Source organism: Rhinatrema bivittatum, chromosome 1 (assembly GCF_901001135.1).
Source record: "Rhinatrema bivittatum chromosome 1, aRhiBiv1.1, whole genome shotgun sequence".
NCBI classification, from domain to species: domain Eukaryota; kingdom Metazoa; phylum Chordata; class Amphibia; order Gymnophiona; family Rhinatrematidae; genus Rhinatrema; species Rhinatrema bivittatum.
In genome coordinates this window covers 221,599,490-221,611,912 of record NC_042615.1, presented here as the reverse complement: position 1 = coordinate 221,611,912, position 12,423 = coordinate 221,599,490, and the positions used below count along the sequence as shown (strand labels likewise).

Genomic DNA, 12,423 nt, shown 5'->3' with positions numbered 1-12,423 from the left:
GTGTGATCCTTGATTGGGAGACCTGCCCCCCTCTGATGTCACTGAGGAATGTGATGGACGTTAAACGGCGCCAGAATACCAGGCGTCGCGCGCCGAAGGGGCACGACAAAGGGCACTCCCCTTTGTGCACCCCGTAGTGTTAGCCATTCCCCACGTTCTTTTATATCCCTTGTTAACAATCCCCATATTTATATGTTTAATGTATTTGACAAAGGTAACGCATGAGTTCCTTCAAATTTTGTTTAAATGTAAACCGATGTGATATGTAAAATCGAAACCGGTATATAAAAATTAATAAATAAATAGTCTGATGTGGTCAAACACACATCTTTAGTTTGCTTCTGTAGAATAAAAATGTAGTAAAAATGTATGTAGGTTTTCTCTCAAATCAGAGCTGCTAGTGAGTTTTTTGTTTTTTTTTAAGGTATTTAAAATAGTATAATTTTTACCCATAAGATCAATAGTCAACCTGTCTCGCCAGTGGTTTCTTTGAGACTTATATTCCATTGATTTATGAAATTTTTTCCCCCCAAAAATAGTGTGATGAGAGGGATCTTCCTGGTCAAAAAGGCCTAAGAGGAATTGTCTATTGTCTTGCTTAAGATCTTGCATATTTAGGGAGTATGTGTAGTACCTGGCTTGAAGGTAAGCAAAGAAATGCTTTTGCTCCAAATTGTCTTGTAACTCCCGAAAAGCAACCATCTAAACATTATCCCCAAAAAGATGCCACACTGTTTGTAAGCCTAATGAAGCCCATTTTGTAAAAACAGCTGACCGCATTCCCAGTTGGAAATTCACCTTTCTGGCAATAGAGTGAGAAATGCTGTAATTCAATTTCAGATGAAGGCAGACCCATCGCCAGGCTTTCAAAAGTGGGCTAATCAATTCACTCTGTTGTATTTTGCTCTGGGAGTTGAGAAGCAGTGCAATGTAAAAGAAATCATAAATCCAAAAGAAAATTCAGTTCCCTGTACGTACTCGGATCAGTCCAGACTCCTGGGTTTTGCCTCCCCTCCAGCAGATGGAGACAGAGAAAGCTTTGACTGACTCTGCCCTATATCCTGAGGTGCCACCTGCAGTCTGTCAATATTTCTCGGTCTCCAGCAGATGGCGGAGGTGCAAAATCCTGCACTGTGGTAGTTTTGCTTTAAAAGAAAAAAAAAAAAGTTTTCCCTCTGCAGTTTGCTGTGAAGGCAGTGTTCGCCCGGTGCTGGTTTACCTCTGCGGGGGGGAGGGGGGACAGAGTGACTTTTTTAGCCAGTGCGGCGACTTTTTTTTCCCTTCCCCTTCTCGCGCCAAATTGCTGATGCCGCGTGTGTGTCCCACGATGGTCTTTGCGTGCCTCTCTAGTGGGGAAGGCACATTTAAATGAAGCCACGAAGGTGGTGATTCGGCTTCAGGAAGGAATCTGCGCCTCGGCTCTCCTCCTCAGGACCCGTTCCTGCTAAGCGTGGGAACGGAAGCCATTTTAAGTACTTTTTGCGCGGCTAGCCATGCAGGGAGGGTCGGATCCCCCTCCCTTGTCCCCGCAGTAGGCAGCCCCCGGGGGGGGGCGTGCCGCAGACAGAAAAGGCAGACGCCAGGGAGGATGGCTTCCAGGAGGCCTGAGACGACGACTCATCATTTTCTGCGGATTTTATTAAATTCCTGCCTAAGGCCTATAAATCACAGAAGAAGCATAAGAGATGCCCAGGGAGTGGTTCCGCATCATCTCCTTGGTTCCACCTATCCAAGCGTTCCAAACCCTTGGACAGGGACTCTGGTCCGCGACTAAAGCGCCCCCTGCGATCCGGGGCGGTCCTCTCCCAGGAGGATACTACCTCGGAGGACTCTGATCAGAACGAGCGGGGGGCGGATCTCGGGGCTGATCCCGGTCAGGAAAGCTGTCCTACTCCTCATGTGCCAGACGAGATGGTGGTATGTCTTTTTTGGAGGGATGAGTTAGTCCTCTTATTCTGGCAATTTTAGCGGAATTGGGCATTGAGGCCCCACAGAAGGACTCCAAGATGGGTGATTATAGATCCCGTGATGGTGGGCCTCAGGGGTCCGACTACGTTTTTTCCCTTCCATCTTTCTGTCACCGACCTCCGGTTCCGTGAATGGGACACCCCGGATTTGGACTTGAAGGTCAGCAAAGCTATGGACAAACTTCACCCATTGCCAGAAGACGCTTTGGAGGTCTTGAAGCTCCCAAAAGTAGATGCTGTGGTGTCTGCGGTCACAAAAAAAGACTACTATTCCGGTGACGGGAGCCACGGCCCTTAAGGATCTTCAGGACCTCTAATTGGAAGTACAGCGTAAAAGGATTTTTGAGGTGTGTGGGCTGCCATGTGCAGCAGCTTTGCCGTACAAGCGTGCCTTTGTTGGGTGCAGTCTTAACAAAGCAATCAGTCACTCTCTGAGGAAGAGGTGGTGCAGGCGGGACGCTTAGAGGTAGCAGTGGCCTACAGCGCAGATGCTTTGTATGATCTCTTGCAGACTTCAGCTCGATTCATGGTGTTGGTGGTTTCGGCCCGTAGACTCCTCTGGTTGAGAAACTGGTCAGCTGATGTGTCCTCTAAGGCATAGCTCGGGTCTCTACCCTTTAAGGGTAAGCTGCTCTTTGGAAAGGACTTATGGTACAGTCCTTAGGAGAGAACAAAGTGCATAAGCTGCTGGAGGACTGACCTAGGGCTCGTAGCTCCTTTCCCTCGCGCGCACGCTTTCGGACAAATTGGAGATTCTGCTCTTCTCAGCTGTCTGGCCCTCTTGCGAGACAATCTTCGGGCAGACAGTACTCTTGGTCACAGTCCTTTCATGGACATCATTTTGGAAGACTGGGGAACCCCCAAGCAGCAGGGGGGAGTTAAATCTACCCAATGAAGCGGGGCTGGTCCATTCCCCGGTTCCGGTGGTCGGAGGCAGGCCGTCTCTGTTCTATAGGGAATGGACCAAGTGGACATCAGACCAATGGATCCTCCAGGTGATAAGTCAAGATTACGCGTTAGATTTTGTTCGGCGACTGCGAGATCGGTTTCTAGTCTCTCCGTGTTCCTACCAAGAAAAGCATCACGCAGTACGAGACACACTGCAGCGTCTGTGCGATCTCTGGGCCATCATTCCGGTCCCTCGATCAGACTTTGTCCCTAAAAAGGAAGGGATGTTTCGGCCCATTCTAGACCTCAAACGAGTCAACCGCTGTCTCAGAGTTCCCAGGTTTCACATGGAGATGCTCAGTTCAGTCATTGCCTCGGTACACAAGGGGGATTTTCTTGCGTCCCTGGACTTGACAGAGGCATACCTTCACATCGGCATCTGCCCTGATCACCAGAGGGTTCCTGAGATTCTGCATCCTGGGGCAACATTTTCAATTCCTGGCTCTACCATTTGGGCTGGCCATGGCTCCCAGGACCTTTACCAAGGTGATGGTCCTGGTGGCGGCGCAGCTCCGGAAGGAAGGATTTTTAGTCCATCCGTATCTGGACGACTGGCTGATTCGGGTGAAGACGGAGTCTCTTTGCCGCTCCACAGTTCTCTCTCTCCCCCCTCCCCCCTCCCTCTCTCCCTCTCTCCCTCTCCCTAGGTTGGGTGATTAACTTCGACAAGAGCCGCCTGACTCCCTCCCAGTTGTTGGAGTTCCTAGGAGCCCTGTTCGATACTCGTCAGGGGAGGGTGTTTCTTCCCGAACAACGCCTTCTCAAGCTGCAAGGTCAGGTTCAAGATTTGTTGTCCAATCCTACTCCAAGAGTGTGGGATTATTTGCGGGTCCTCGGCTCGATGACATCCACTCTGGAATTGGTTCCTTGGGCCTTTGCTCATATGAGGCCATTACAGTCAGCATTGCTTTCCCGCTGGAACCCGATCTCCGAACAGTATCGCCTTTTCCTTCCGTTTACGGATATGGCTCTATCCAGCCTGGAAAGGTGGCTACTAGCCGACAACTAGCGACGTGGAGTATCTCTGGAAGTCCCCGATTGGACGGTGGTCACCACGGATGCAAGTCTCTCTGGCTGGGGAGCAGTTTGTCAGGCGACGTCGGTCCAAGGCCAATGGTACAGGGAAGAGGCCCAGTGGTCGATCAATCGTTTGGAGACCAGGGCTGTGCAGCTAGCGTTGGTGGCTCTTCAGCCCCTTCTACAGGGGAGGTCAGTCTGAGTTCTGTCCGACAACACAACCGCGGTGGCATATATCGATCGCCAGGGAGGAACCAGGAGTCAACCAGTAGCAATGGAAGCGCAGCAAATGATAATCTGGGCAGAGCAACATCTAGTCAGCATAGCAGCCTCTCATATCGCAGGAGTCGACAATGTTCAAGCCGATTTTCTCAGATGTCATTGTCTCGATTCCGGAGAGTGGGAGCTATGCGAGGAGGCCTTTCAGCAGATATGCGACAGGTGGTCCAACCTGGCGGTGGACCTTATGGCAATGTTTCAGAATTCCAAGGCCCCTCTATTTTTCAGTTGGAGGCGAGAGCGGGGAGCGGGAAGGGGTGTATGCCCTAGTGGTTCCCTGGCCGAAGGACGTTCTTCTATACGTGTTTCCGTCCTGGCCTCTCATCGGCAAAGTACTGCGATGCATAGAAGCTCACCAGGCGGAGGTCGTTCTAGTGGCGCTGGAGTGGCCATGTCATCTGTGGTTTGCGGATCTGGTCAGTCTGGTGGTGGATGGCCCGTTACGGTTTTGGGATCTGCCATACCTTCTCTGTCAGGGTCCCGTCTGTTTAGAAGAGGTGGAGCGCTTTTGTCTAGCGGCATGGCTTTTGAGAGGCGCCGGCTAAAGAACAAGGGTTATTCAGATGCGGTAATGGCTACTTTTTTGAGTTCCATAAGCCCTCCACGTCCCTGGCGTATGTCAGGGTGTGGAGTGTTTTTGAGTCTTGGTGTGTGGAACACCAGTTAGATGCTATGTGAGCTTCGGTCTCCAATATATTGTTTTTCCTGCAAGCCAGCTTGGCTAAAGGATTGTCCTGCAGTTCCTTACGGGTGCAGGTAGCAGCCCTTGGTTGTTTTCAGGGTAAGTTGCATGGCGTGTCGTTAGCGGCGCACCCGGATGTAGCGTGATTTCTCCGGGGAGCAAAGCATTCGCATCCTCCGTTCAGGAACCCTTGTCCTTCTTGGAGTTTGAACTTGATGCTCAAGGCTCTGTGTGTCGCGCCCTTTGAACCTCTCAAGTGTGTGACTTTGAAGGATCTTACGTTGAAGACAGTCTTTCTGGTGGCTATTTCTTCGGCGCGCAGAATATCAGAGCTTCAGGCCTTATCCTGCAGGGAGCCCTTTCTAAGGATTACTGACGCAGGAGTTTCCTTGACTGTGCCTTTTCTTCCAAAAGTGGTTTCCTCTTCATTTGAATCAGTCAGTGGAGCTTCCGGCTTTTTCTGGTTTGGAATGTTCGGATCCCTCTTCTAAGGACCTCAGGAAGTTAGATGTGCGTCTCGTTATCTTGCATTATCTGGAGGTCACCAACAGTTTCTGTATGTCGGATCATTTTGTTTGTACTGTGGAGTGGTTCCAGAAGAGGGCATAAGGCATCCCGAGCCACGAAAGCTCGGTGGTTGAAAGAGGCCATTGGGTCAACCTATCTTCTCGCTGGTCGAACGCTCCTGGTCGGTTTGAGGACTCATTCTACTCGTTTGCAAGCGACGTCGTGGGCAGAGTGTGAACTGGTTTCCCCACAGGAGATTTGTAGGGTGGCGACTTGGAAGTCGTTACATACTTTTGCTCGTCATTTCTGATTGGATGTCCAGGCTTCGAGCTCAGCGGCCTTTGGAGAGGGTGTTTTCCGAGTGGGACTCTCAGGGTCCCACCCCGAGGAGAACAGCTCTGGTACATCCCAGGAGTCTGGACTGATCCGGGTACGTACAGGGAAAGGAAAATTGGTTCTTACCTGCTAAGTTTCGTTCCTGTAGTACCACGGATCAGTCCAGAGTTCCGCCCATTTCTGCTTAGAGGTTACAGAGAGTCAGCTCGTTCACTGTTTTTGCATGCAATCTACAGATAAGTGCTTACTGTTTTCCAGTCTTACATTCTTACGTTTTCAGATGTTCTAATGGGTTCTGTTTCCACTTGGGGTTCGTGAGTTGGAAGAATTCCTAAACCGAGGGGACTATGGTCCCAGTGAAGTTTGGTTAGCTAGTTTAGTTTTTTCCTGGCGTTCTGCTTTCATATCGTTTAATACTAATGGACTGCAGGTGACACCTCAGGATATAGGGCAGAGTCAGTCAAAGCTTTCTCTGTCTTTATCTGCTGGAGGGGAGGCAAAACCCAGGAGTCTGGACTGATCCATGGTACTACAGGAACGAAAATTAGTAGGTAAGAACCAATTTTCCTCTCTTGCTCAAGGGGGTATAAAAATTTAAAATTTAATAAGAATAAAAAAAATTCTCCATATGTGGATCTTTTGATTTCCAGTCACCATGAGATTGTTGTGGATTGGGGAGGAGGTCACACAAACTTTATCTTCTCACACGCGCACACACACACACACTGTCTCTTACACTCTGAATGCATATAGATTATTTTACACCCTCTCTCACGCATGTATACAGGCTCTCTAATACACACACATGTTGTTTCACACCCCCTCTCTCCACTGTCACACAACCATTCCCACAATCATTCATCCCTTTCCCTATGTTACTTGCATCTCCCTTCATCCCTTTCCCTTCCACTCCAGGTCTTCTTACCACAGCTGGATCTTACTGTTGTTGGGAAGTGAGAACCCTGCTAGCACATCATCATGGAGCATCGTCACGGCCACATAACCTTCCTACTGCTGGCAGGAAGTGGGAATCCTGCCAGCATCTTGTCATGAGTGCCACCGCTGTGGGGCCTTCCTATTGCTTTCAGGGAGTGGGAACCCAGCAAGCACCTCATCACTACCACGGGTCCTGTTGCTGACTGGGTGTAGGAGCCCTGCTGGTGTTTACAACTGAAATATAAAGTGAGGTGGCCGCAGCAGACTATTTTGGGGAGACTTTCTGCTGTTCCAAAATTTTGCTGCCTGAGGCAGCCGCCTCATTACAGAGCCTTCCGTTTGCATAGTCTGCAGCAGTGCATCATTTATTATTTATTTTAAAAAATTTTCTATTCCGCATATATCCAGGTGCTTGAAGCGGATTACAGTAAAACATATAATTTATAGTTTATGCCTAGGTCAGAAAACAATTTACAGAGAGGATCAAGGTAAAGGATAAAGCAGAGCCTTGTGGTACCCCAGCGGTTATAGAGTGCCAAGCAGAGTATAAATTTCCGACTCTGACCTGAAACTCTTTCAGAGAGGTATGATGTGAATCAATTCAACACGGTGCCCCTGATTCCAAGAACATGTAACCGGTACAATAGTCAGTTATGATCTAGTGTGTCAAATTTTACAGCGATATACAAAAGTACTAGAATATAATTAGTACCCTGGTCAAAACCCCAAATGATAATATTTAATGAGGAAACTAATAACATTTCAGTGCTCAAATTTTTACAAAATCCAAATTGATATTTGTATATCAACAGGTGAATATCTAAATATTCTGTTAATTGGTTCAGAACAGCAGATTCTATAAGTTTTGCAATGAATGAAAGAGATGAAATTGGTTGTTATTGCTACAGGGTCAGTATTTATTTATTTTTCATTATTGTACAGTTCCCTTTTTTTCTAAGTTCTGACTTTTCAGATTAATAATTTTAGTAGTGAAATTTTAAACAGAAGCTGGTTGTGTAAGATACAGAATTTGAAAGATCCGATAGGAAAGACTAAAGAGGTTAGGACTTTTCAGCTTGGAGAAGAGACGGCTGAGGGGGGATATGATAGAGATGTTTAAAATTATGAGAGGTCTAGAACGGGTAGATGTGAATCGGTTATTTACTCTTTCGGGTAGTAGAAAGACTAGGGGGCACTCCATGAAGTTAGCATGGGGCACATTTAAAACTAATTGGAGAAAGTTCTTTTTTACTCAACGCACAATTAAATTCTGGAATTTTTTGCCAGAAGATGTGGTTAGTGCAGTTAGTATAGCTATGTTTAAAAAAGGATTGGATAAGTTCTTGGAGGAGAAGTCCATTACCTGCTATTAAGTTCACTTAGAGAATAGCCACTGCCATTAGCAATGGTTACATGGAATAGACTTAGTTTTTGGGTACTTGTCAGGTTCTTATGGCCTGGATTGGCCACTGTTGGAAACAGGATGCTGGGCTTGATGGACCCTTGGTCTGACCCAGTATGGCATAAAAAAAAAAAAATTTAGATTGCAGGTGCCAGCACAACAGGAAAGATTGCTGTAGCTGGTACTCCAGCAAGACACTTTCAATGTAGTCTCACCTCCTTTTTTTTTTTCTTCCAAAATAACATGATGCTATTTATGCACTTTGCATTGGGTAGTTCTGCATTCTGAGGTGTTTCAAATTGTTTGTACTGAAGTGACCTATTTGATTCGGTGTCTGTGGGAGGTATTGCATGAGCTGCTGGGGTGTCCAATGATTTATTTTTAATTTGATGGAAACTTTGTAATAGTGACGTTTTTATATTTTCATCCTTGCAGTAGGTGGTGTGTTTAAACAAGATTAAGAAAGTGTCTTTGGTATCCTTTTGGTTACTGTTTGTTGCTGTTATATATTCCTTGTACAACGCCGAAGTTGAGACTTCTCTCAGTTCACTTAACTTCCCAGGTTACTGACTACATGAAACAAGATGCCCCAGGGATGTTTTTCTTTACAGAGCACTGCCAGTAATTGAGCCTTATTTTGTGAGTGCATGGAGCAGAGAAATAAAAAATCTGTTTAGCTTTCTTCTAAGAGGCACCGTGTTACATCTTGGCATGGGGGTGTTCAGCAGAAACCCTTTAGATGCAGGTGGGAAAACTGAATTCATATGTATGCAGAAAACACACTGTTGTATGCCTGGAATCAAGCAGTATTTAATGACTTTATCAATGTATTTGAATTTTCTTTGAAACCTTTGGTACTAATCTGTATGTAATGTTTAGAAAAGTATAAGTATATAGGTCTTTGCTGCTCATTTTCTGGACATTAAACTCTGTAAACAAGAGTAGTAGAAAATGTTAACTTCTTGTTTTTTGTTTCTTTAGGCTCCCCTCGGCTGAAGTCCTTGTACCAGCTTCATTTACAGTTCCCTCAAGAATGGAAAAGCATCAGATTGCTTAAAGGATCCTTCTGGTCCTGCAGTCTAAACAGAAATGTATCGACAGGGTGACTCTATGAAATGTGGATTCATTATGCCTAATACTCCTCGAATAAGAAGCGTGGAGGTTGCCAGAGGAAGGGCGGGGTATGGATTTACCCTTTCTGGACAAGCACCTTGTGTGCTTAACTGTGTTATGAAGGGAAGCCCTGCGGATTATGTTGGTCTTAAAGCAGGAGATCAGATATTTGCTATTAATGAAATCAATGTGAATAAAGCTACATACGAAGATGTGGTGAAACTCATTGGGAAATGCTCTGGTGTCCTGAACATGGTCATTGCAGAAGGAATTGGTCACTTGGATGCATGTTCTAGTGATGATGAAGTTGGTTTTTATGAAGGAAAAAGCAGTGTGAAGCCCAAGCTGGATTCTAAAGCTTTGGGTATAAATAGAGCAGAGAGAGTTGTTGAGGAGATGCAGTCTGGAGGCATTTTCAATATGATCTTTGAAAATCCTACTGCTTGTGTTGACAGCTCTGAGAATCGGCTGCCAAAACAAAGATCTGTTTCAGAGTCTGCTTCTAATTTTGAAATTAGACAGGAATGTATAAAGAGCAACCCGGATTTGCTTTCCAGGGCTGAAATATCCAACGTTTTAAATGACGACTCTGTTTTTTGTAATGGACTGGAAATTCCTGAAGACTTTGAATTGGATGCAAGCATTCTAAATGTTGGCATGATAGTAGGGTATCTGGGTTCAATTGAGCTTCCCTCCACAAGCTCCAATCTGGAATATGACAGTTTACAGGCTATTCGTGGATGCATGAGACGCTTGCGAGCAGAACAGAAAATACATTCCTTGGTGATGATGAATATCATGCATGACTGTATTCAGCTCTGCACTGACAAAGCTGGTGTAATAGCGGTATATCCAGCAGAAAAACTGGCATTCAGTGCTTTATGTCCAGATGACAGAAGGTTTTTTGGGTTAGTTACTATGCAGACCAATGATGACTTGAGCTTGGCACAGGAAGATGAAGGAGCTTTGAGAACATCTTGTCATGTTTTCATGGTGGATCCAGAGTTATTTCATCATAAAATTCACCAAGGTATTGCCAGGCGTTTTGGATTTGAATGTACACCAGATCCAGACACCAATGGCTGTCTAGAATTTCCAACATCCTCTTTACCTGTTCTTCAGTTTGTCTCTGTTCTATATAGAGATATGGGTGAGCTGATTGAAGGCATGCGAGCTAGAGCTTTTCTTGATGGAGATGCCGAAGCTCATCAGAATAATAGCACAAGCAGTAACAGTGATAGCGGCATTGGTAATTTCAACCAAGAAGAAAAAAGCAATAGAGTTCTGGTAGTTGATTTGGGAAGCAATCAAAGTAAGCATATCCCTAATAATATATGGGAAAATCCAATAGGAAGAGGACAGAACCAGCCTATGCTACACTGGAATGGTTACTCTAATGGTCAGGAAGGAAATTTTCCATTAGAAGCACAAGCTGAGAAATCACAAACTTTGAAGAAGCATTTTGGTCCCTCTGCTCGTATTGAAGTTCCTTTGATTTCTGCTCGAGGTGCAATGGCACCATCAAATAAAACTAATACACTGGGCAGTGGTTTTAGCTCCAACCACAGATGGCTACCTGTTCATGTCTTGCAGGACTGGCAACATGGCAGTACTAGTGATCAAGAATCCTATGCCGATTCTACAGATGGTTGGTCAAGTGTAAACTGTGGTACTCTTCCTCCGCCAATGAGTAAGATTCCTGCTGACAGATACAGAGTTGAGGGCAACTATGGTCAACCTCTGCTACCTATGCATAAAGATGAGTGGTCTAAGAAAATGTTTGGGATGCAGAACATGTTTGGAACCTCGCATAATGGTAGAAGGAAAAAAGAGAACAAAAAGGTAAGGATATGCAAAATTTTTTTTTATTTGTTTAAAGGACTTGCATAATTGAAACTGTAATGATCAGATTATCTTGATTAACATTGGGAGGTTGCACTGCAATTTTGGTCCATCCCATGCGGGTAACATTTTAAAGATTCTAATGAAAGTTGTTCATAATAATTGAATGAGTTCTCCTAGAACAGGGATGGCCAACTCTGGTCCTCAAGAGTCACAAACAGGCCAGATTTTCAGGATATCCACAATGAATAGTCAGACTGAGGGTCCATCCAGCCCAGTATTCTGTTTCCAAAAGATTCCAGCCCAGGTCACAAGATCCCAAACAGTAAATAGATTCCATTCTGCTGTTGCACGGAAAACGTGGCTATTCCCTAAGGTAATTTTCAAAGGAATTACATGGATAAATGTAACATTCTATCATAGCAATTTCACGTATACACGTAAAACTTATTGACAGTTCAATGGCATATATTATAGTGATTTTCAAAAGCCCATTTATGTAAAGTGAATTTACTCATCTAAAACCCAGTTTTAAGCATGTAAATCTTTTTGAACATTACTTATGGAGAAAGACATGGTTTAATGGAACAAAGTCAGCATGGCTTTACCCAGGGCAAGTCTTGCCTCACAAATCTGCTTCACTTTTTTGAAGGAGTTAATAAACATGTGGATAAAGGTGAACCGGTAGATATAGTATACTTGGATTTTCAGAAGGCGTTTGACAAAGTTCTTCATGAGAGGCTTCTAGGAAAAGTAAAAAGTCATGGGATAGGTGGCGATGTCCTTTCGTGGATTGCAAACTGGCTAAAAGACAGGAAACAGAGAGTAGGATTAAATGGGCAATTTTCTCAGTGGAAGGGAGTGGACAGTGGAGTGCCTCAGGGATCTGTATTGGGACCCTTACTTTTCAATATATTTATAAATGATCTGGAAAGAAATATGACGAGTGAGATAATCAAATTTGCAGATGACACGAAATTGTTCAGAGTAGTTAAATCACAAGCAGATTGTGATAAATTGCAGGAAGACCTTGTGAGACTGGAAAATTGGGCATCCAAATGGCAGATGAAATTTAATGTGGATAAGTGCAAGGTGATGCATATAGGGAAAAATAACCCATGCTATAATTACACAATGTTGGGTTCCATATTAGGTGCTACAACCCAAGAAAGAGATCTAGGTGTCATAGTGGATAACACATTGAAATCTTCGGTACGGTGTGCTGCGGCAGTCAAAAAAGCAAACAGAATGTTGGGAATTATTAGAAAGGGAATGGTGAATAAAATGGAAAATGTCATAATGCCTCTGTATCGCTCCATGGTGAGACCACACCTTGAATACTGTGTACAATTCTGGTCGCCGCATCTCAAAAAGATATAATTGCGATGGAGAAG

The 12,423-nt window shown here is 45.0% G+C and overlaps 1 protein-coding gene across 3 annotated transcripts in view; it reads left to right on the top strand.

The window, feature by feature from the left end:
- Positions 1 to 12,423, top strand: part of RGS12 (regulator of G protein signaling 12) — a 424,812-nt gene that overhangs the window by 14,990 nt on the left and 397,399 nt on the right. For all 3 annotated transcript variants that reach the window (XM_029591961.1, XM_029591953.1, XM_029591969.1), the window contains exon 2: positions 9,056 to 11,029. In XM_029591961.1, the coding sequence (XP_029447821.1) occupies positions 9,164 to 11,029 (1,866 nt within the window). In that variant the 5' untranslated portion in view covers positions 9,056 to 9,163. The remainder of the gene's footprint in view (positions 1 to 9,055; positions 11,030 to 12,423) is intronic.